At 41.1% G+C, this 25,168-nt stretch overlaps 1 protein-coding gene across 1 annotated transcript in view; it reads left to right on the forward strand.

The window, feature by feature from the left end:
* Nucleotides 1–25,168, forward strand: part of ELP1 (elongator acetyltransferase complex subunit 1) — a 62,581-nt gene that overhangs the window by 8,324 nt on the left and 29,089 nt on the right. Inside the window, 21 exon segments of the mRNA XM_014477445.2 lie at nucleotides 1,428–1,513; nucleotides 3,866–3,962; nucleotides 4,316–4,406; nucleotides 5,518–5,641; nucleotides 6,593–6,686; nucleotides 9,528–9,758; nucleotides 10,762–10,932; nucleotides 11,719–11,818; nucleotides 13,601–13,783; nucleotides 16,188–16,294; nucleotides 16,623–16,726; nucleotides 18,379–18,432; nucleotides 18,525–18,630; nucleotides 19,452–19,567; nucleotides 19,923–19,996; nucleotides 20,747–20,825; nucleotides 20,929–21,008; nucleotides 22,471–22,608; nucleotides 22,717–22,802; nucleotides 23,124–23,272; nucleotides 24,798–24,921. Coding sequence (XP_014332931.2) covers nucleotides 1,428–1,513; nucleotides 3,866–3,962; nucleotides 4,316–4,406; nucleotides 5,518–5,641; nucleotides 6,593–6,686; nucleotides 9,528–9,758; nucleotides 10,762–10,932; nucleotides 11,719–11,818; nucleotides 13,601–13,783; nucleotides 16,188–16,294; nucleotides 16,623–16,726; nucleotides 18,379–18,432; nucleotides 18,525–18,630; nucleotides 19,452–19,567; nucleotides 19,923–19,996; nucleotides 20,747–20,825; nucleotides 20,929–21,008; nucleotides 22,471–22,608; nucleotides 22,717–22,802; nucleotides 23,124–23,272; nucleotides 24,798–24,921 — 2,394 coding nt within the window.

Genomic DNA, 25,168 nt, shown 5'->3' on the forward strand with positions numbered 1-25,168 from the left:
GTACAGTTTTACTAGCTCAGGGAGCAGGTATGGTGCTGGATCTAGGGTCCAGGGTGGGACTCTGGGGCAGCCAGCTTTGAGGATAGTCATAGAGGTTGTCGTAGAGGTCAGAAGCACACAGGTTTGCATGGGAAAGTGCGTTCTCGTTCATCCTGCCAACTTCATAAGTCTGATAGAGTATATCAAAGGAGGAGGAGTCCAAGTCAGGGTCTTGGGTCTTAGAAATGCATTTGTCAGTACAAAAAGTCACTGTGTAAAGTGGTGAATAGATATTTTTCTTCTAACCCAAGTGTCAAACTTGTTTTGTAAAGAGCTGGATAGTAATGTTTTTCATCTTTACAGGCCATGTGGTCTCTGTTGGAACTGTCCAACTATGCTGACTAGTGGGAAAGCACTTAAAGATAATATGTAAAGAAATGGGTTTGGCTGTGTTCCAGTAGAAGTTTATTTGTAATGATGCAGGCTGTAGTTTGCTGATTTCTGCAGTAGTCCCATCACTATTATCTGATCTCCCACTGGGAAAGGTTTTTTGCTTCCCTCCGGACCCTTTACCTCTCTGTGGAAACTTTTGCGTGGAAACCCAGGGGCATGCACCAGGATAGGCACTACTATTTGGATACAACAGCAGGGCATGCTCTGAGGTGTGAGCCATACAGTACTTGGATGTGCCCAAGCCAAGCGGACAGGAAACCGTCCTGCCAGCCGTAATTCATAGAAATTATAAGCAGCCCTGCTTTAGCACTGTCAGCGTCAGTTGTAGGGAGGAGGTATTGGGTCCTGAATCGGATGGATGCTCTCGAGGACATCTCTGTTGGACCTCTACAGCTGGAGGATGCCAGATCCTACTTCCAGAACAGAAGAGCTGCATCATTTCAGCAACTCTGACTTTATGGTTTATGTAGTAAGCTCAGCATTATGATTTAAAAAGAAGCCCAACCTGAAAGGCAGAAGCCCTGTGATGTAATTTTGGCCTCTGTCCCTGGGGCGTCTCAGTCTCTGTGAGGAGTTGAATTCCATAATCTATGATCTCCATCACTAGCAAAGAGGTTGGATACATTTAGCGAATTGAACATTTAAAATTGGAATTTTAGTACCGGCTCTCGTGTTTCGTCTTCTCGTGTTTCGTGTTTTTGTTATCCATGGAGGTATCACATAGATTCTTCATGTTTCATTCTTCTTACTTGTAAAGTGCAACAGATTGCTGGCTGACATCAAGGGAATTTATATATGATGGCAGTAATGCTCCAAAATAAGGGTATTTCAGAGTCTTCAAAATCACTGAGCATGTAATGTGGAACATAGGTTTTTAACATCTTGACTGCTGGTCAGTTTATTGAGAGGTCTCAGAGGACCCAACTTCATGAATCGGCTCTTATTTTATTTAGCTTATTGACTGTCTTGCATGTTCTCACTCAATTGTTCTCTAGGCAAGTTCATCACTGTTGGTTGGGGCAGGAAGGAGACGCAGTTCCATGGATCTGAAGGCAGGCAAGCAGCTTTTCAGATGCAAATGGTAAGGTTGGTCTGATGGATAAAGAACTTTGTTTGGAACAAATAGAAGTTCTGCTGCCGCTGCTGCTAAGTTGCTTCAGTCGTGTCCGACTCTGTGCGACCCCAGAGACAGCAGCCCACCAGGCTCCCCCGTCCCTGGGATTCTCCAGGCAAGAACACTGGAGTGGCTTGCCATTTCCTTCTCCAATGCAGGAAAGTGAAAAGTGAAAGTGAAGTCACTCAGTCCTGTCCGACTCCTAGCGACCCCATGGACTGCAGCCTACCAGGCTCCTCCGCCCATGGGATTTTCCAGGCAACAGTACTGGAGTGGGGTGCCATTGCCTTCTCCGAAGTTCTGCTACCCACCAGGAACTCTTGGGTGTCCAGATGTTACAGAAAGGGATCCAACTGCTCGCTGCTCTAAAGTCAGTCAAGAGGCAGGATTGGTGGAAAGAAAAGTTTGCTTTATTCCGGATGCTGACAACTGAGAGGGGGAGAGGGGCGCGCTCCTCTCCAAAGGCTGGCATTCCCTGCCCCCCAGCCCCACCCGAACAACCACTGGGCAAAAGCTTTAATAGGCCCACTGACAGGACTACATGCAGAAACAGTAAAGTCAGCTCTGACAGTCACCTTGAAATTGGTCATGCTGTTGTCTGATCAATGTCATCTTGATTATTTTAAGTACAGTTAATCTTTAGTTCTAGGGTCAGTTTGTTCCCATTTCTTTGAGGCCAGTTCTCAGAATTGCAGCAACTTATGTCATGGCTACAGTCTGGTCATCATGTAGTTAACTTCTTTCACCTAGTGGGGGTTTTAGAATCCATAAGATAGCTCACAGGATCTGGCTCAGAGAATTATTGATGAATTAAACGCCCTTGACTGTGCTTAATGACTGAACTATTACCACTTAGTCTTGTTTGGCTGTTTTCCTTTGTTTCTTTGTTTTTCTCACTTCTCTGATTGAATTTATTGTTTAGCTGAAGTTTTTCCATGGACAAAAGGCAAGCTGAGGCCATGGTGGCGGGGATGGGGTGGGGGCAAGGACCACCATAGGGTCCTGCTGTTTCACAGGTAGAGGGTGGTCATGGGCGTAAGCTGTTGAGATGCACTAGGGAATGAGAAAGATCCTCTTTTTCTTTTTTATTGCTAAGTTAGTCAGTTTTTTTTTTCCACAAAGAGAATAATTATAACCAATATTTATTTTTTAAAAAGTCATCTCAGAAATGAAACACTCTGTATCCCTTCCTGACACTCTTCCGCTTCCTCCCTAGAAGGAGCTACTGTCCTGTATTCACTGTTGAGAATTCTCGTGCATGTTTTTATACTTTTCCTACATATGTTTATATTAGATTTTTTTTTTTTTTCTGATTTCTTTTCTTGGATGAAACTCTTATGTTTTCCTTCTTTCTGGATACATTTTGAAGATAGAGTCCACAGGATTTATTGATAATAGAGCAGATGTGGGGTGGGAGGGAGATGAATTGAGGATCATCCCAGGATATGGGCCTGTAGAATAGAATATAATGGAAGCATTTTTGTCTGTACTACATGGGAAATTTGCCTGAGCTGACCTTCTAGAACAGATGAAAATCATACTCTGCCTGGCATTTGCGTTTCCCATGCATAATTTATTTCATGTAGCTCATACTTTGTCTCAGCCCTTCACTGGAGGAAGTTTGCGTTCTGTACTACACGGCAGTGTCACTGAGAATAAATCTTGTTAGGCTGCTGTGTATTCCCTGCTGTGCCGATTGTGGCATTAGCACCATTCTGACTTAGCTTTCCCTGGAAGGTGATGAAGGCTGCCCAGGTGGTCACTGGTCCCCAGCCCCACAGAACTGGCTTCTGTCTTCAAGGCTTTCAGGACTAAGATGCAAGTAGCACTTGAAACCTTTCTTCCTTCTGTGCTGCGGAACGAGGCGCTTATCCATGTTTTCATCATGGCTGCTGGCTTAGCTCCTCTAGCTGTTCCTTGCCCACCTTCCTCTCATCTTCATTCTTCTGTGCACTGTTACAAAGCTTACACAGTAAATAACATGCTACTCTCTCAAATTTAGACAAACATTTATTTCTGTGTATAGTTACCTGATAGAGTCCTTAGTTTAATATTTTTAATATCTAGGTCTGCGGCTCTTCCTCTATTGCTGTGCTTTGAGGCCACTTTCTAATGCCCAGAGAAGGATTTTGTTTTGTTTTAGGTTGAGGATTTCTGGGTCTAAGGGCCCATCTAATAGGGTTCCTGAGGGTTCTGTGAAACTCATTTTCTAAGTAGCTTAACCCTTATATGAAAGATTAAACTTTAATAGCCTGAGACTGGTTAGATTCTAGATCATTTAAGGCCTCCAGTAACATCTGTGTTTTTCTCTCTCTTTAGCATGAATCTGCTTTGCCCTGGGACGACCATAGACCGCAAGTTACCTGGCGTGGCGATGGGCAGTTTTTTGCTGTGAGTGTTGTTTGTCCAGAGACAGGTATGGAAATAAATTGCTGCAGCTAAATAAAACTTTTAAAAAATCTGACTTAGGTCAGGGAGTTTTTCTGCCTTTTGCTCCGAGGGTTTCCTTTCATTATACATGACGTAACCATGTGCTGCCTTAGGTGTAAATGCATAAAGAAAGCATTAGAAGAGTTCTTTGAGGCTGTTTGGTCCAGCCTCCTACATATTAGGTACTACTTTTTAGCAAGGTTAATCTAGTTGGCTTTGTAAAACCATGACAGTTTTTATTAACAAGGAAGACGTTTGGGAAGTTCTGACTTGACAGCATTTATCACAGTGCTCCAGGTTTTGTTGTGGTCATTTCTTCCCCCTCTTCCTACTGCACAGGGGCTCGAAAGGTCAGAGTGTGGAGCCGGGAGTTCGCTTTGCAGTCAACCAGTGAGCCCGTGGCCGGACTGGGACCTGCTCTGGCTTGGAAGTGAGTGGGAGCAGGAGCCTTGTAACTTCCTTCCCAGAGAGTTTCTTGGAACGAGGGTAGGGGTGGCGGTACCTATTGAATGTAGGTATTTATAAATCACAAAAGGATAATTCCTTGTTCTCATTTGACTATCAGCCTGTATCTCTCTTAGTTTTCTGGATTCTGAATGTGGTTTGAGTAGTAGATTCTGAGCTTCACAGACCTCATCATTGCAAGGCCCACACGTTTTGTAGCTGTAGGCAGCGCCTACAGGAATCCATTGCGTAAAACAGAAAGTGGTGCTTGGAAGGGAATTGAGTTCGGTGGGGCAGCAGAGCTTTGGTGAAGACTAGGAGAGGGACGTCCATTCTCTGCACAAGCTCCCACACTAAGGGGACCTGTTCGCTGAGGAACAGGCAGGCTGGATTTGGGCCCAGTTCACCTGTTGGCCCAGTACCCTTTTGCAGGTCAGTCCTTGTCATACTTGGCTGTCCTGATTATAGATAGAAGAAATAGCTTCTGTTTCAGAAGCATCTGTTACAGGCAAAACCTAGGTCTCTAGGTTTTAAACATCTGTTTCCCACCAGTGTTTGAGTGGCAGTTGGATGATAGTGCAAAGAGAGAGATGTATTTAAATTAAAATTCTAGAGACAGATAAAAACAAGATGCAGCGATCAAGCTATTTTCAGTAGATTGAGAAGTCTTTAAGACTACTTACCTGAGCATTACTAAATGCATGGACTATTACTGAGTACATGGAATATTACATGGAATATTACTGAAGACATGTAATTGAAGGAGAAGTAGGTTGTGGCTTTATTGGACATTATACTGGGAATGGTTTAAATAGTTTATTGATATTTTTCAAAAGTCAGCCAAGTGCAGTCTAAATCTGTGATGCTTTGTGGGCACATAGAATCTTTGTGTGGACAAATCAGGAAAAGGCACTGCTTTCTCTGGGCAGATTTAGTTCCACACTAGGGTGACTGCTTGCGAGGAAATACAGAATTAAAACTTCCTTAGATGGAGGCTTCTTGTTTTTGTAGAAAAAAATTGTTTCTTTGAATTTCATCTTGTTCTTCACCAGCTGGGTGAGCTTCTGGATGTTCTAACGCTCTGGGTTTGCTTTTAGGCCTTCAGGCAGTTTGATCGCATCTACGCAAGATAAACCCAATCAACAGGATGTTGTGTTTTTTGAGAAAAATGGACTTCTTCACGGACAGTTTACACTTCCTTTCTTCAAAGATGAGGTTAAGGTAGGTGGCTTAGTTCTTTCACCATCCAATTTAGAGGACTGTCCACAGCTATAGAGAAAGTTTCTATCTGATATGGGTATGTAAACAGAAGCCCCGGAATAGATAATAACAAAAGCAGTGGCTACTTATGACTGAATTTTTTTTTTTGCGAAACAGAAGTTGTTTTTCATAAGGAGGTTTTGCAGAGGAAAAAATGGCATTCTTTCCTCACACTAGATAAAACACAGAAAAGAAATAGAAATGCTAGTTTTTCTTGTTTATTTTGACAAAAGGATAATTCTTCCAGTGATTAAGATACTTGTCATTTATAACGTTTAATCCTTAAGAAGGTTGTGTACCATTTGGATCTTTGCGGATCAGAAACAAATCATGATTATTTTTAATTATGTAAAAAAATTTTAAATAAAGATTGAGAGAAGAGTTTAATGAACTCCCATGTACCTGTTACTTACTTTCATCAGATATATACCAGCATTTTGCAAAATTATTGTCATCTATTCTTTACTCTCTGGCCTACGTACATATATACACACAGACACACACTTTGTAAAAATTTCCTAGGATTTTAATTCTAGAAATCATATTGTCAATATTCATTTCTCTAACAGTTAAGAACATTTTTCGTTATGTAACCACAATTCCATTATCACACCTTACAAAATTAGTAACAATTTCTTAATATTATCCAATACCTAGTTTGTAATCAAATTTCCCTGATTGTCTAAAAATATCACCTTGCATTTGGTTAAGTATTTAACTGGGTTTTTTAAAATGTCTTTTACATGTAATGACAGATTTGTTTAATAACTCCATAGGTTAATAATTTACAGCTAGGGGTCGACTCAAGTGTGGAATTATTTGACTTGTGAGAGTAGGAAATTTAGCTCCTATAAAGATTTTGAGATAAATATTTAGTTTAAGGCCAGTGACAGGTCTTTTTTCCCCTCCTAGGTTAATGGCCTTTTCTGGAATGCAGATTCCACTGTGCTTGCAGTTTGGCTGGAAGAACTTCAGAGGGAAGAAAATTCGTCTCTAAAAACCTATGGTAAGACAGCACCGATATCTCAGCCTTCGGCCCGTAGAGTGTAGTTGAAAGTAGTAGGCTGTGGAGTTTCCTTTGTCCCATCTACTTAGTCCTGTAATGGATCAAAGACAACTGAGCAGGGAGGTGGAGATGAGGGAGTGGTTATGGAGTTTTCATGGGATGATTTCATGTGATAAGCTTTTCATGGGATGATTTCAGTTATGCATCAGGCAGGGTTCCCTTGAGAAGTAGAATCAGGATAGGGTGACTGGTTGGAAAATTAGTGAAGAGTTGATGTTGCAGTCTTGAGTCCAGAATCTGTGAGACAAGACAGGCCCACAGTCTGGAAACTCGGACAGGATTCTGTGTTACAGTCTTGGGGCAAAATTCCTTTTTCTCTGGGAAGCCTCAGGTTTTGCCCTTAAGGTCATAAACTCTTTGGATGAGATCTGTCCACATTATGGAGGCTAATCTAGTCAGCTGATTTGAAAGTTTAATCACATCTGCAGAATACCTTCCCAGCAACATCTAGATCAAACAACTAGACACCATAGCCTAGCCAAGTTGACGTATCAGATAACCAAGTCATTAGTGCTTTTTCCTCATGGATGATATTACCGTAGCAAATCAGAATGCTAGCCAAAAGAATACTGTGGAAGTGAAAGAGAAATGAGGTTAGATATAAGTAAAAATCTTCTATAGATTTTAAATTGTAAATCAAATTGTAAATATTATTTTCAGTATATATGTAATATGTGGAAACGTTAGAAAATAAAGATGGAAGAAAAAAGTTCTTCCATAATTCTATCACTCAATAAATTATTAAAATTTTCTTGTCTTCCTAGGTTTTATGTATAGCTATAATCTCATTTTTGTTAAATATGTAGCTATGATACCTACAGGTTTCTAGCTTGCTTTTACAATGTATCTCAAACTATTTCCATTTCAGATATGTGTATTATTTTAAATTGCTATATATTGCTTTATGCTACCGTTTATTAAATCCTGTTTTGTTCGGCATTTAAAGTTTTGTAATTTTTCACTGTCATCAATACCAGTATGCTGACCATTTTTTTCCATAAATCTTTTCATTTATTTTCTGCGTGGCTTTGAAAGTTTTTAATCAATAGAACTTTAGCAGAAATGTTATTTGGAAGTTCATTCATTCACTCATTCACCACAATAGTTCTCGACCCTGACTGCACCTTTAGGGAAAAAAATGCTGTCCAGGCCTCATCTCAGAGTTGCTTTCAGTGTGTTATAGTGGAGACTATACATCGATATTTAATTTTATTAAAAAGGGCTTCCAGGTGATTTTTTTTTAAGGTGCGGCCAGAGTTGAGAACCACTGGTTGACCAGGTGTTAATGGCTGGCCCTGTGATTTGCTCACAGGGAAAGTGTTAGTGCAAGAAGAGCCACAATATCTGTCCTTACAGAACATGAGTGTGTGATCTAACTTAAAGCTTGGTGGAAGTATTTATAATAACCTGGTTCAAGAACTAGGTTGGATATGCTGTGATTGCTGAGTTAAGAGTTAGTGATCAGGGAGATGCTTAAAGAAAAAAAATTTCTTAATACAATTAAGATACTCATTTATGTATGGTGGTGGTGGTGATTTAGTCACTAAGTCATGTCCAACTCTTGTGACCCCGTAGACTGTAGCCTGCCAGGTTCCTCTGTTCATGGGGTTCTCCAGGCAAGAATACTGGAGTGGGTTACCATTTCCTCCTCCAGGGGATCTTCCCGACCGAGGAATTGAACCCAGGTCTCCTGCATTGCAGGCGGATTCTTTACCGACTGAACTATCATTTATGATAGCTATTCTCTGTTTAATAAAAGTTGGCTGTGACATGATTAGGTGTTTGTTTTTTTTCCCCCCAGCTTTGTTGAGATCTAATTGACATGTAACTGGTACATTCAGGAGGTATAATATTATGATTTGATACATGCATATACAGTGAAATGTTTACCACAATAGGTTGATTAATTCAATCTTCACTTAATAGAATTATCATTTTTTGTTGTTGTTATGGTGAGGCCATATGAAATCTACTCTCATAGCAGCTTTCAAGTATATAATACAGTATTATTAACTGTAGTCACCACACTGTACATTAGATCCCTGGGACTTATAACTGAAGGTTTATACTCTTTGACCAGCTTCTTCCTGCCTCCTGCACCCTGCAGGTTTAGGTCTTGTTCTTTTAAGAGATGTTGAAAAGGGTAATTGCATATAATCTCCCATGGATTTAACTGCATGCAAAACAGCTAGAAGAAAATAATAAACATCTTAAGCATAATGCAACATAGTGATACTAGTCTCATGCTCTTGGGTTGGGTATTTTAATCTAATGGCCAAATTTTCTTCTAAGTCTTTATGGAAAAACAGCTCACTAAGGCCCTGTCCTGTTTTGGTAGCTTTCCATCCTAACAATCGTAAAGTGTGATGGTAGAGGCAAGAATGAACGTGTGTGCTTCTGGCCTTACTGATGCTTAACATTTTATCCTCATGAAAAGCTGTACTTTTCACAGTTTTTTTATGTTCACTTCTCTGGTCTTGTAATGTTTATTTTTATCTAGTTGAGTCTGCCAAGTCTTGGTTGCGGCATGTGGGCTCTAGTTCTCTGATCAGGCATCAAACTCGGGCTCCCTGCATTGGGAGCACAGAGTCTTAGCCACTGGGCCTCCAGGGAAGTCCTGCTTTAACAGTTATTGTTAATATTATTATCGTAACGAAGAGGCTGCGCAGAAAGGGTCATTTGAAAAAGAAGAGTGCATCCCCATCCCTCTCCAGCAAGTGGTGCGAAGTCTGGCCCCCTGCCCTCTGCCTCTGACGGCCTTCGTCTCGTTTTCCCCTGCAGTTCAGCTCTGGACTGTTGGAAACTATCACTGGTATCTCAAGCAAAGTCTGCCCTTCGACACCTGTGGGAAGAGCAAGATCGTGTCCCTGCTGTGGGACCCGGTCAGCCCGTACCGGCTGCACGTTCTCTGTCAAGGCTGGCACTACCTCTGCTATGACTGGCACTGGACGACTGACCGGAGCTCGGGAGATAATCTGAGTGACATGGCAAATGTGGCTGTTATCGATGGAAGTAAGGAGCTGAAGAGATGTGGTGGTTTGACTGGAACTGGGGCATTTTTGTTCAATTGTTTATTCTGGTTGTTTGCTTTGTTTAAACTTGTGCTTTTGGTTTGGATTGAATGGGAACACCCTTCAGTGAGGCGTGTACTGCCCTGAGAACCATAGTCTCTCCTCTCGACCTGCCTCCCCCAACTCCCTGTTGCACTGCAGCCGTGACCTTTACATATTTACTTGTCGGGACTTTGAAGACATTGACATTTCTGACCCTGGGTCAAGAGGAAGACTGCAGTAAGCTTGTGGCATTGCTATGTCAGCCTTGCTTTCGTGCCCTTGACCCTCACAGCACTCTGTTACATTGCTTTGTTTTTTTGATAAATGCTTGTTAATTATATACCTTTCCAGGATGTTCAGTTCAAGTCATGGACATCTACTTAGTTCAAGGATGGGTTTGGTGTTTTTTAATTAGGTTGAAGGTGTTTGTTTACTGAAGGGGAAGAAATGGGAAAGCCGTAATCCCCTGAATAGACAGTTCATTTATTGCTGATGACATAAAGGAAAGCTTGCTTCTAAGATTGTGATGTGAGTTGGTGTGCTGATTTATGTTCTATGTAGTAGTCACCATACTGGTTTTGCAGTCATACGTTCTGTATAGAGGACTTAAGCAGATATGCCTTGTCACCAGATCCATGCACTGGGAAGTGCTTTAAGGATTTTGGTTTAGTCTGGCTTGTTTGCAGGCCTAGGGTTAAAGCTAGAACCCTGACCTGCTTGCCCTAGTCCCTGGCACCTGACTCTCCAGACCCAGAGATGGGACTGCTCGAGGCCTGGAGGTAGCCAGGCCTATCATCAAGGTCTGATAATAGCCAGATACCGACAGCCCAGATACTTGCTTTTCTCCCCTCCAGTGTATTTAAACTAATTCATTACGAAAACACCAACCGTTAACTTTCAAAAATGGCCTTGTTTTGCATTTTGAGCATGCATGCGTCTAACCCTCTTTCTCTTGCTCCCAGACCGGGTCCTGGTGACGGTCTTCCGGCAGAGTGTGGTTCCGCCTCCGATGTGCACCTACCGGCTGCAGCTCCCGCACTCTGTGAATCAGGTCATGTTCTCGGCACGCCCTGAAAAGAGTAACGACCTCGCTGTCCTAGACGCCAGCAACCAGATTTCTGTTTATAAATGTGGTATGTTCAGAAAGTGTTATCAGGATGTTCTGAATCACATCCCTCCTACACAGAAGCAAATTATAGTTTGGTGTTGCCTTCACTCTAGGGCTTCCAAAAATGTTGAAGTTTATAATTAATATCATTATTATTGTGCTGTTTGATTGACCTGTAGGGTTTGGGGGGCAGGGATTCAGTCCTACTCTGGCTAAGAACAGTTCTTTTGCCTTATTGAAGTTGAAGGGTTAGTTACTTAAGAATAGTACTCAGCTCTAGAAATAACACAGTGTCTCATCACATCCTTAACATGTTTGCAGTTTTCATGGCCATTGCACACGTTTCCAGTTGCTCTCACAGGTTTCCTAGGAGCTGTATCAGAGTGGGGTTTTCCAATTATATAGACAAGGGAACAGAATGCCGGAGGGTTTGAAGTTTGCTTGAGCAAAAAGGGGCGGGAACCCCAACTTCGGTGTTTCAGTTTCTAGTCTAGTTGTCCTTCCACAGTCCACTGCTGTTTCTAGTTGGTTTCCTGATGTGCTGGAAAAACCTGGGATTTGTGAATTCTATGGTCGTGTCATGAGTTATACTGGCGCATGGCTGTGGTAACCTTGTTTTCAAATAAGTTTTGAATTCTCAGCCTGAAAGGTGCAGAAATTTAAGAAAGAGTTTGAGATGTGGTTATTTTCTAGATTATTTGTGAAGTGGATTACCTTCTAGAACCCCATTAACATGTAGGACCTCATGTTGATAATATCAGGAAAAATGTTTGTAGTTTACTATGACAATATTTGCTTTATTTTTCCCTAGGTGATAGTCCAAGCATAGATTCTACGGTGAAACTGGGAGCTGTGGGTGGAAATGGATTTAAAATTTCCCTTAGAACGCCTCATCTGGACAAAAGATACAAGTAGGTTGTTGTTAGTTATCTTGGCCCCCTGGAAACAGGAGCAGCCAGCCTCTGTCCTAAACTCAGCCAGCTTTAACTGTCTTATCCTGTGCCTGTTGCTCAATGGAACAAGAAATAGATACAACACCTGGGCCCTAGTTTTTCATCTTGGGGAAGTCAGTTATCTGAATGTCATGTATGCTGATGGGTGATGATGGAGTGTAAGTCTTAAGCTGACTTAGAAACCATTCCCCCAACATCGCCTGGGGAGTTTTCTCCAGGGAAAATCCCACGGGAAAGATGGAGATGAAGATGATGGAGCAGAGTACATTTGCTTTCACAGATGAGGAGTCATACACTGTTAGCGTGTGGCTGACGTCACAGTGTCTACTCTGCTCATCCTACAGCAGAACTTTCGGTTGCTGTGTTTTGAGGCTCTTGGGTTGGAAATCAGGAGGCATGTTTCTGTTGAAACTATACTATAAACAGTTGGATATAGAAGTTATGAGTTCACTTCTGTGAAAATCCAGAATGTGATTCTATTCTATTTAATACGTCCATGTTCTTAACTACTGTACTACTTTGTCTCCCTAGGGAGCATTTATTCCTAAATCAATGGGGAATAATGCACAAATAACTGAATTTAATACTTACTATTTAATTCTTAAATATATGTGTTATATTTAATAAATGAATATGTTTCCAGCCTCTGTGATTGGGGAACTGACTGTGTAATGCTTAGTAGTTTTTCAAAGAATGTGTACATGGATTTCATTTCACAGACGAAAGACATAGAGGACAGATTTAAGACAAACTCGAAAGTGCGAGGCAATTGAGAATATGGTTTCATTTTTTTAAATTGTGAGGAGGATAGCGCTAAGTCATTTAGAGAAGATTTCATGAAGGGCATGAATTACCTTTTAAAAAATTTTTTATTTACTTATTTTTAAACTTTTTATTTTGTACTGGGCTACGATTAACAATGTTGTGATAGTTTCAGGTGAACAGCCAAGGGACTCAGCCGTACATATGCGTGTATTCGATGAATACTTATCTTGAACCTTGAAAAAGAGATGGGTTGAGGATTGCCAGAGAAGTATGGAGGCTTTCGGGTGTGGCGGGCAGAAGAGTGTCGTGAGAACCAGAGGCGGGGATGCTCCTGCGTGGGGTGACTTGCGGTGGGGTGCCTGAGTCCAGGAAGAGCGGACCGAGGAGGAAGGTCAGGCTGGCAACCCAGCTTCTGCAGTGAGCACCCAGATCTGCTGCTTGAGCGGAATGGCAGGAAGTAGCCATCATGCGTTCCCGTGTGAAGTAGCAAAAACAAGGCCCTCCGCCAGTGTTTAAATGCTACAGGAGGAAGGCATTAGCGGCAGAGAAATCATCTCTTAAGCTAATTAGTCATTTTGCTGTGAGATGCTTAGGAAAAGATGCATTCAACTGAGACCTAAGTATCTACTGAATATCTGAATGCTGGTGAACGGCGACAGTAAAAACTGCTGGCGTTTATTCGCGTGGGGCCTAGTACAATCAGTTTTTCTTGTGTAATCAGTTTCTTAAAGTGCTTTCTTCAGATCTAAAAATCTCAGAGTGTAAGAAACTCAATTTTAAATAGCAGAAAAACATTCTTACGCCAGGTAAGCATTATTATTTTTGGATTTTCTAGTATTGGGCATTACCTTAGGTTTTGTCCCTCCAAAGAATTAGGATTTGACTGTATAGAAAGCAGTGCATTCTCCATTTAGGAAAACTTCAGTGACGTGAAGATTTTATTCATGCTTGAAAATTCTTCAATATTTAAAACAGAATTCCGATTGAGGACAGTGAAGCTGAAGAAGTAAACCCACTGAAGTTCAGCCTGCTCGCCTGGGTTCAGGAAGACGTTTTCCTGGCCGTGAGCCACAGTCAGTCCGGCCCCCAGTCTGCCATTCACCATCTGACTGTGGCCCCTTCTGAGACGGACGACAAGCAGGGACAGCTCAACATCAGGTATTACAATTCCCTGTATTCCACGTGGTAATAAGCACATAGATACAGGCTTTTTTCTTTTGTGAGCATTGCAGTTTTTTGAGGGTTTTTTTGCATTCAGAAAGCAGGGTTGAGGGGTGATTGCTTCTTTTTGTACACACACTTATCAAGAGCATTAAGTCTTATTTTTAGCTCTGTCAAAATATAGACTAAAATGCATCAGAAAATGGTAAAAAATAACACAAACGCCAGTAGACGAGGCAAAATGTTTTTAAGGTGTATTAAAACTTTTAATTCAACTTATACTTACATTCTAGAAAGTAATTAGCAGCCTAGGAGAATTAGCAACTCATCAATTATAAGATCTCTACATTTGCACTTCATTTTGATGATGTTATTGTTCAGTGACTCAGTTATGTCTGACTCTTTGCGACCCCATTGACTGCAGCATGCCCTTCCCTGTCCTTCACCATCTCTCAGAGCTTGCTCAAACTCATGTCCATCGAGTTGGTGATGTGATCCAACCATCTCATCCTCTGTCGTCCCTTTCTCCTCCCACCTTCAATCTTTCCCAGCATCAGGGTCTTTTCCAGTGACTCGGCTCTTTTGCATCAGGTGGCCAAAGTATTGGAGCTTCAGCATGAGTCCTCCTAATGAATATTCAGGGTTAAAGTTATTTGGCTGTAGTGACTTCCAGCCTCCTCTTCTATAATTTTCTTTGGCACTTGATTGCGTGTACTACTAGAAAGTCTCCTCTATTTTTGTTTGCTAAAATTTCACAACTCCCTGACCCTCAGTTTCATTTTGATTCCTCACTGCATCTTTGTCACCTAACAGGTCTCATTTAATGAATGCTGTCTTCTGTATTGCAAGCCCTATTGTGCAGCAGAATTGTCTGGGAAGCTCTGAGAAATCCTCAGGTTTTCAGTGTCAAAACTCAGCACCTTACGCATACACTGATAATAATCCCTAGATTCACATGTAATTAAAGGTTCACTGATTAGCTTTAAATCCTGAAAACCGTTGTTGCAAAATTAGGAACCTTTCTTTATTGTACTCATGAAGCATACTCCAGCGCGTTATTACCTTTTAATCTTTGAATGATGATGCTTCATATTTTTAAAAAAATTTTGTGAATATGTCTAGATGCAGAATATGTTCTAGCTACATACAGACTTAACAAGGGCTCCCTTCAGAAAACAGAGCAATTGACATTAGAAATGCCTAAATTATGCATATATCTACTACAGAAAATTTGAAATTTTTTATCATTATCCTGTGAAAGTTAAATGCCATTATCGCATTTGCTGTAAAGCAAGTGAGAAGTCATTTAAAATATATTTCTGCTGCTTTGACTTCTGTTTCTCAAAAAAGACTTTCATTCATATAAAATATTAATGTATTTGATAAAGTCCCACGATCAGCTTATAGCTCTTCATAGTTAACATTTACTATAACTTATGCTTTGTAAGAGGTACTCTTAAGTGCTTTTCCCTGTGTTAACTCACTTATTTTTCACAGCATGTCTCTGACATGTACTGTTGATCATTTTACAGCTGAGGCACAGAGCAGTTGAAGTAACTTACTGAGATAATGGAGGTGGAGCCAGGATCCAGGCCCAGCAGTGCACCTCCAGAGTCCATTCCCTTGACTTCTTCACAGATAATTTATCCTCTCCAAATTTGTGGCTTTTTTGTAGATTGGTTAAAAACTCTGAATGTATATTAGCATTGGCACCACTTGCTTTTATCGCTACTTCCACTTCCTTTCAGACATGTCTACTTTTGGTTCATTGACTCAGAAAAAAGTATAATAGCATTAACAGTTTCCCTTCTTTACATTAATGGGGCCCACAGATTTCTAGGGATAAGTACAGTAGCCATAGTGATACTGAACAGGCTCACTTTCCTACAGATGGACTGCTTTATTTAACGCAGTTTATATTGGGTTGGCCAAAAAGCTCATTCAGGTTTTGGGCAGAGTGGTATCGAACAACCTGAATGAACTTTTTAGCCAACCCAATATTGGCAGATAAATATTGACACCATATTGTCTACTGAAAGCAGCAAATTGTGATTCACAATAAGTTGCATAAGTTGCTGCCAGAATAGGACTGATGACCTCACAGTGTAGACACCTGGCTTACCGACGTTGTGGAAAATACTCTCATGTTGACAGGTAATTGCATTACCTGGGCTTGAGCTTGCAGTAGTTTATCTGGTAGTGTGTATATAAACATACATGTGTTAGTATGTATATAAACATGTTTATTATGTCTATGTTGTATTGAATGAGGCAGTGCAGCACCAGAGGGAAATTGCTTCTTTTTCTGTTTTGCAAAATCAATGAGTTGTCAGTACTTTTGAGAAGAATGGTCTATTCATGTTTTCTTCATCTCCTTTTTTTTTTTTTTCACTCTTCTCAGTTCATCTGTGACAGTGGACGGGGTAATAATCAGTCTGTGTTGCAACCCCAAGACCAAGTCAGTAGCCCTACAGGTGGCTGGTGGCCAGATATTTAAGTACCTTTGGGGTGAGTATCAGGATGTTGGGAAAGCATGTTTATGACTTATATACATATGTAAATCTTGAGAACGTATACTTGTGAGTGTCTTACCAGTGCCACATTGATTATTAGGTCTTTTAACTACCCTAGAAAACCTTATCTATAGAGTGGAATCAGCAGATATGTTCTGCCTGTATTTTCTCTTGCAATGAACTGGATTATTCTCAGGAGTTTCCAAAACACATTTGGAAAATGATTTAAATTGCGTGTTAAGTGTTCTGGCAAGCATTGATGTGAGAGTTTTTTTACAAAGAGCAGATCAGCTTTTGTTAAACCTCATCTTCCACACCTGCAGAGTCACCTTCTCTGGCTGTTGAACCGTGGAAGAACCCTGAGGGGCTCCCTGTTCAGTTTCCTTATCCGTGCACGCAGACTGAATTGGCCATGGTTGGAGGAGAGGTGAGTGAACACGAGGCAGAAGAATTTACCTCGTAGAGCAGTGGCCCAGGAGCTGACAGCATTAACTAGAAAGAGCGTGTGCTTTGAAAGTGGACCTGCTGCTGCTAAGTCGCTTCAGTCGTGTCCGACTCTGTGCGACCCCATAGACGGCAGCCCACCAGGCTCCTCTGTCCCTGGGATTTGCCAGGCAAGAGTGCTGGAGTGGGGTGCCATTGCCTTCTCCAGTACATGCAAGTGAAAAGTGAAAGTGAAGTCGCTCAGTCGTGTCCGACTCTTAGCGACCCCATGGACTGCGGCCCACCAGGCTCCTCTGTCCATGGGATTTGCCAGGCAAGAGTGCTGGAGTGGGGTGCCATTGCCTTCTCCGAAAGTGGACCTGAGTATCCACTAAATCTCAAGGCAACAATGAGAAGTACTCACTCTCCTGAACCTCAGCTTCTCAGTTTACAAAGTAGATTTAAGAGGTTGCCTTGCATGTGTCAATAGCACTTAGTTGATTCCTTTCCTTGGAGGTATAAATTCGAAAATAGAAAAAATGCAGTTGGCAGACTTATCCCCAGTTGTATAGAACATTCAAAACAGAACATGTACAGAACTAACAAAGTTAGTCTTATAAGTAACTTTTGGGGACAATAGAAATATAATCTTGAAATGGGTATTGAGTAAGTTATTATTCATCAAATATTGGAATTGCCTATAATTGTGGAGGAGGTAGGATGCAGTGGTTACAGAACAAAACTGCTGACCAGTTCCTGCCCTTCTGGAAGTTTTAATCTATCAGTATGGGTATGGCCATCCCCTCTGATTGGAGAGTGAAGTCAGTGAGCAGGGTGTAGAGGTCGAGCACCAAGCGGATTGATGGAGGCTGAGAGGACGGCCGCTGTGAGGATGCAGAGGCCAGCTTCTGGTGGGCTGGGAAGGTCTCTAGGAGGTGGTGGGATATGTGCTGAGATGTGAAGAGAAAGAAAGCTCCATCTCTGAGAAAGGGAGGAAGAACTGTGCATATTGTAAATAAACTTAGAGCTCAGCTTATTCAAGGAACCTAATGGAAGCAGTGGCTAGATGCAGAGGAATATGCATTTGCTCACTTAACAAAGACTGAGACGTTGATGATATTAATCAGGGAGTAATGTGATGTGCTTCACGGTTGGAACGGTTGTCCTGGCTGCCCAATGGGAATATGTTGAAAGGGATGAGAGTGGAAGTGACTGTTGGAGTGGAGGCAGTGAGGGGTGAAAGCTGATATGTTTGAGATGTGTAGGACATAGAAATGTTGAGGCTTCTGATGGATTGGATGGCATCATAGGCCACTTTGGCCTGGACCAACCACATCTTAGGCATCTTGAGTCCCGATTACAGGAACTTACATGTGAAATCGTAGGACAGTAGAACCATATAACAGAAAAAATTTGGTTTCACTAGTTTGGTTAGTTGCTAAGTTGAGTTTGACTCTCACCAGGCTCCTCTGTCCATGGGAGTTCCCAGGCTAGAATATTGGAGTGGGTTGCCATTTCCTTCTCCAGGGGATCTTCCCAACCCGGGGATCAAACCCATGTGTCCTATATTGCAGGAGGATTCTTGATCACTGAGTTACCACGGAAGCTCCAGTTTGGTTAGAATTGTTGGTAATTTCATATTTTATTTTTTTGCAGGAATGTATCCTTGGTCTGACTGACAGATGTCGCTTTTTCATCAATGACACTGAGGTAGCATGGCTTGTTTTGATGCTAGATCTTTTTCCATCTTGATTCTAAGTAATATAACTAACTCTCCCCCTTGCCTGCCCGACCTATTGTAGGTTGCATCAAATATCACATCATTTGCTGTATATGATGAGTTTTTATTGGTGACGACTCATTCTCATACTTGCCAGTGCTTTTGCCTGAGAGATGCTTCATTGAAAAGTAAGTTTTCAGTGTAGAAGATAGAAGATAGTCTCTCTTCTAATATCATTTGTCCTTTGAAGTCTCCTCGACTTTTATGTTTGTCATGTACTTTGGCTTTTTATCCTGGAGTCCTAGACTGGAGAAAATGTCAAGTTCATTTACTTAGCCTCTTATCTCAGTATCTCAGTTAAATCACTCCACTCCAGTTATCAAAGAGTGGGAGGTCCTTCCTTAAAGCAGCATACCCTGAGATAAAAAAATTTTCAGGAAGTTTCTTAACATAACTCATATTTTACTTTGAATTACTGTGTAGATGGCAAGCTGGCGATATCCTCAGTCTTCTTTGTGGGCACCCTCCATTGTACATCTGAAGGACTCTGTCTTGGGGTTTGTAGGAAATCGGCTGCAGTTTTTCCTCGATTCCTCGCACCCCCTCCCCTATGTGTGTGTGTGTGCGTGCACACAGTTCTGTTACTAAGAAAGAAGTAAGCCACTTGTTTTCTTGCTTCTAACTCGGAAATGGACTCTTTGACTGATGTGATTGTAGTGTACCCGTAAAGCTAAGACAGAGAGAAACTGCCCAGTCCTCCCACTGGCTTCCATGTCAGCTGAGAAGTTGTTTGTGCATCATGCATGAGGGCTCTGTAAGAGAGGGCAAGATCCTGGGATGAACTTGTTTATCCGAAAGGCTGATGGTCTTAAGGCTGAGTGACAGAGCAATCCAGCTTCGTTATTAATCACTTCCTTCTCCTTCGGATAATGTGCTGTTTCAGCTGCAGTTAATGGAAAGTAGCTTGTCGTGACAGTAATTCTCAAGGCTTGGTCTGTGGTGTCTTTAGCATTGCAGGCAGGTCTGAGCAGCAGCCACGTGCCTAATGGCGAGTCTCTGCGGAAGGTGGAGAGGGGTTCACGCATCGTCACTGTTGTGCCTCAAGACACAAAGCTTATATTACAGGTACATTGATTTTTCAGACTGTGTTTCTGATTGTCATTTGGCAATAAATACCAGACAGTTCTGGCGGATTATGTTTTATCATTTGTATTAATTTATTATAAGCCTTTCCTTGCTAAATTCTCTATTAGCTTTATACAAAGTAGTGTTAAAACAGGCTCTTCCCAGTAAGGCTAAAAGGGAAACTTCTTAAAAGTCAAAGTAAATTTTGAGCACAACTAGATTTTGCCAAAAGTATGCTCATTTTACAGTGCTGTGTTAATTCTCGAAGAAGAGTTAGGTAAAGTTGTATATCCTGGGTATTTAAATTTTTTCTGTTTAATAAAACCTGTTATTGATTTGATTTATTTATTTTAAGATGCCAAGGGGAAACTTAGAAGTTGTTCATCATCGAGCCCTGGTTTTAGCTCAGATTCGAAAGTGGTTGGACAAGTAAGTACCGTGTATATGATTAGTTAGCTTATTGTTATGACTTATGTGTGAAGGCAGCAAGTGTTCTATTAAGATTTTTTAAAACTTAAAAAGTATTTATTTCATTTCAGATATCTTCAATCAGATCCTCATAGGCTTTCTTCTTTTGCCAGTTAGATTCTTAAATTGTATGGTGTAGAAGACATTCCTAGCAGAAGGAATGATGAGGCTTATGGTATGAAACAGCTTCTTAGCCCAAGGGGATCCATATGGGCTTTAGATGGCCTGTGAACCCAGGGCAATTTTACGCTATCCTGTATCTGTGTATTTATCTGGGCAGAAAGTCCAAGGCTTTCAGCAAACTTATAAAAAGACCTATGACCCCAAAATACGTGAGCCACTGTTGTGAAGGAAATGATCCATTGTTTGCATCTTTGAATTTGGGGGAAAGTTTATATTGGAAAGATAGATGTTTACTAACATTTTGTTAAAAAAGAAGGTAGCCCTGAGTTCCATAAAGATTTTCTTGTGTGAGTGTGTGGGGATCAAGTCCTCAGATGGCCTTGATGGCTAAGTCGTCACACCATTTAGGAAGGTAAATGAACCAAGTGCCTGATTTTTTTTCATTCCATGATTTCAGAGCAGAAATCCAGTAGTAGTTGGGCTGTAGTCTTAATTTTAACTGGTTTATATCCTTATGAAAATGTGCTGAGTCCAAGGAGCTGAGTTTTTGTGAAATGTCCCTTCTCTCCATTTTCTGTCTTTCTCCAGACTTATGTTTAAAGAAGCATTTGAATGCATGAGAAAACTGAGAATTAATCTCAATCTGATTCACGATCACAACCCTAAGGTAACATTCTAAATCTGATATTTATCATAGTGTACTTTAGGCTTGAATTAATATGATCTGAACTAAGATGTTTTGTTCTTTTTTTTATTCTTTTTTTGGGTAGGTGTTTCTTGAAAATGTGGAAACCTTCATAAGACAGATAGACTCTGTGAATCATATTAATTTATTTTTCACAGAATTGAAGTAAGTATTTTGAATAATCATGAATATCATATCCATAATTTTCTCTTTTCTGATTAAGGAAATCAAACAGATAAACAGAGGAGAAAATTTACTTTCAGTGTAGTTTTTTAAATCTCTAACTCTTAGATGCCACATGTACTGGATTTTTACTCTTTTCCCTTCTTTTTAAAACTGAGACTTTAAAACATGTCCTGAAAATTATTCTTTGTCATTATCTTTAGGTATACATATAAAAACTATTAATTGAAATAAATGGCTTCTTTTTCTGCAATGACTTTTATCTAAGTTTTTAAATGAAAAATTTTGAACATGTAAGGAAGTTGAGAGAGTTGTCTAGCGAGCCTCCTGTACCATCACCTAGATTCTACGGTTCATATTTTCCTGTATTTGCTTTATCACTATCTACCATCTGTCCATCCACCATTCCATCTTTATTTTAAACAAATTTCAAGGTAATTGTAGACATAAATCCACTTTGCCTGTGTAACGTTAACTAGAGTACATTCTTTGTGTACAGGGTCCCACCCCCTCCATGTCAGATTTATCTGTAGCGAAATGCACAGATTATAAGTGTACCGTTCACTGAGTTTTGACAAATGTATGCTTCCATGCCGTCCTGGCCCCTATCAAGATAGCGAACATTTCCTTCTCAGAAAGTTCCTCCAGATCCCTTCCCATTTATTCTTTCCCCACCCTTTTGGCAACTGCTTTTTTGAGTTCTTCACTGAAGATCAATTTTGCCTGTTCAGGAACTTCATAGAAATGAATTGTATACCTAGTATTGACTTTCTGTGTAAATAAAGCTGCTTTCATTCAGCATGTTATCTGGGGATTCATCCCGTGCTTTCACATGTATCACTAGTTTATTCTTTTTAATTGCTCAGTAGTGTGCCGTGAAAAAGAAAGAGAGTGAAAGTGTTAGTCACTCAATCGTGTCCAACTCTTTGTGACCCCATGGACTGTAGGGCACCGGGCCCTTCTCTCCATGGAATTCTCCAGGCAGCAGTACTAGAGTGGGCTGCCAATTCCCTTCTCCAGGGATCTTCCCGACCCAGGGATCGAACCTGAGTCTTGTGCACTGCAGGCGGACTCTTTACCACCCGAGCCGCCAGGGAAGCACAGTATGCCATAGTATAAACATGCTACAGCTCATTTCTTCATTCTTCTGTGAGTGGACACCTGTACTAGACCCAGTCTGGGGCTATATTAATGTAACAGCTATAAACATTACCATTTAAGTCTTCTGTGGATATGTTTCATTTCTCAGTTTCTCCACTTTTTACTATATATGACTATTTTTAGAATTAACTACCTTCCAAAAGCCATTTTTATTATTTTTTTATTTTATTTATTTTGTTATTTTATATTTACTATCTCATCAACACTCCAATATATGTGTTAGTAGTTTGCTAGCTGGGACATATGTTTGGTTTGTGACTTTTTAATACACACTTAATCTTAGGGAAGAAGATGTTACAAAGACCATGTATCCTCCACCAGTTCCCAGCACTGTTCCACTGTCCAGCGATCCTGATGAGAAAAAAGTAGACCTTATCTGCGATGCTATGAGAGCAGCCATGGAGAACATAAACCCTCACAAGTACGTGTGCTGTCATGAGTTGGCATCTTTTGAATAACAGAAGTGTGTAGTAGTTTCTCTTCAGCTTGTTCATCGCTCTTACTGTGCTGTCCTTCGCTTACACTGCAGGTACTGCCTGTCAATACTCACCTCTCATGTGAAGAAAACGACCCCAGAGCTGGAGATTGCACTGCAGAAGGTACACGAACTTCAAGGTAGAGACATGTTGACAGTCTGTGTGTACTGGGGCCCTGACTGACATCGCGTCTTCGGTCTTCGGGAGGTAGCCCTGACCAGGACCAGCACCACATCACCAATTCAGACTGTGGCCTTTTGGTCTCCACTTTAAAACCTGGGTCTGTTGTTTTTTGGTGCTACCCTACAAAGCATGTACCAAATCGTCAAAGGACTGTTTTCTGTCTAGTGTCTACTTCTGTCAGGAAAATGTGTTACTTTCTCTTTTTGGTTATGCTGCTAGGTGTATGGGTTTTCTCCCCCAAATGATTTTGTTCTGTTGTTTCCTCATACACCGACAGGAAATGCTCCACCAGTCCCTGACACTGTGAGTGCCGAAGAGGCCCTGAAATATTTGCTGCTTCTGGTAGATGTTAATGAATTATATGACCATTCTCTTGGGACCTATGACTTTGATTTGGTCCTCATGGTAGCTGAGAAGTCACAGAAGGTATGTGGAGTTACTCCTTCGACATAGTTAGCATTTTTGTTGATGCGAACGTGAGAGTGTGAAGCAGTGCTCCTGACGTGCAGAGTTTGGGCGGAAGTTAAAGCTGTGAGTGCGGGCCTCCAGGCATATCTGCCAGTCTCCAGGGTCCATACTTAAGGGTCATCCTCTGTCACTGTTCTGGCTTATCAGAGTGTTTTGATTGCTAGATTGAACAATTGAAATAAAGCCATTTGATTGTTTTCAAGCGTACAGGCGAAAATGAGAACAAATTCTGCTCTTATAAAGGAAATACAGCAGGTGATTTATATTCCAGTCCAGCTTTATCACGCAGCATCTTTTTCCAGTGGAAACTGGGAACCTGGAGAATAGAAGGGTTCGAGGCCTCTTTGTCTCACCTTGCCATGCTATGGTCCAAGAGTTTGAGCACCTCTGGTTTGCACATTTTTTATCTGTTTCTTTTTTTTTTTTTAACACCCTCAGTTTCAGCCCCTATCATTCCTTTCTTTGCTCTTGCCGGAATGACCTTCCCAAAGAGGAAAATTTGATCCCCATTCTTCTGCTTACAATCCTTCATGGGCTCCACCTTCCCCCTAGGAAGAAGTTCAGAGGCTCCATGCTTAAAATCTCCTCCGTGATCTGATATTTGTGTATCTCTCAGTTCTCACCTCTTGATGTTATCCCCTTTTCTCTGCAGTGGATGCGAGGCAGTGCTTTTGTCTCCCAACTGCCACATACCTTTGCAGGTGGCATGACTTCTGTTTCCCCTGGGCCCATGCGCTTCCAGCACTCTCATCCTCTCTGTTCACCTGGCTGATTCTCACTCATCTTGGTGGAAGGATGCCCAGGTGACATTTTTTCAGTGAACTGTTGCTGGTGCCTCCCTGCCCAGCATCCAGGGACTGAATGAGATGGCCATCCTATGTGCTTTTATGACACCCAGTGCCTACCAGATGTACCAGTCTATCTCCTCTACTAGATTTTAAGTTTCCCCAGGATGAGGGAATCTTGTTTTCCTTATTAACCTATGAAACAATTGGTATTGTGAGATTAAGCTAAGAGTTAGTCATTATTATTCAGAGTGAAAACTAAGAACACCCATATGTTAAGGCATTTTTTCCAAATGTGGTTTTATGTAGTTTGATTTTTTACATAATTAATATATTAATATACTACGTATTTTGAAGAGGGCTTCTGTGATAGCTAGCTCAGATGGTATAAAGAGTCTGCCTGCAGTGCAGAAGACCTAGGTTCAATTCCTGGGTCAGGAAGATCCCCTGGAGAAGGAAATAGCTACCCACTTCAGTATTCTTGCCTGGATAATTTCTTGGACAGGGGAGCCTGGTGGGCTACAGTCCATGGGTTTGCAAAGAATTGGACATGACAGAGCAACTAACAATTTAGCTTTCACATATTTTGAAAATGCTGTAGCTTTGGATTTATTGCTACAATTACTATATATTTTTATTTTTAAAAGTAAATATTATCACAGGCACTAAAATTATCCTTTAAAAAAATTTTTTTTTAGGATCCCAAAGAATATCTTCCATTTCTGAATACACTTAAGAAAATGGAAATGAATTATCAGCGGTTCACTATAGATAAACACTTGAAGCGATATGAAAAAGCCATTGGCCACCTAAGCAAATGTGGTAAGTATGAGTTAGTATATTTATTTCTGTTCAAATATTCTTTGGTAGGGTACAAATTGAAATCGAATGTTAGTTGAGACAGACTGATTTCAGTTTCCACACCTGAAAATGTTAACAACTGTGGCTGCAGACCTGATTTTTGTCAGTTTTTATAAACTGAGGGTACAGTGATGTCTGAGTGAACTCGGGGAACTGTCAGTTTTGAAAAGCTGAGGGTACAGCAGATGTCTCTGAGTGAACTCGGGGA

Source organism: Bos mutus, chromosome 8, assembly GCF_027580195.1.
Source record: "Bos mutus isolate GX-2022 chromosome 8, NWIPB_WYAK_1.1, whole genome shotgun sequence".
NCBI classification, from domain to species: Eukaryota; Metazoa; Chordata; class Mammalia; order Artiodactyla; family Bovidae; genus Bos; species Bos mutus.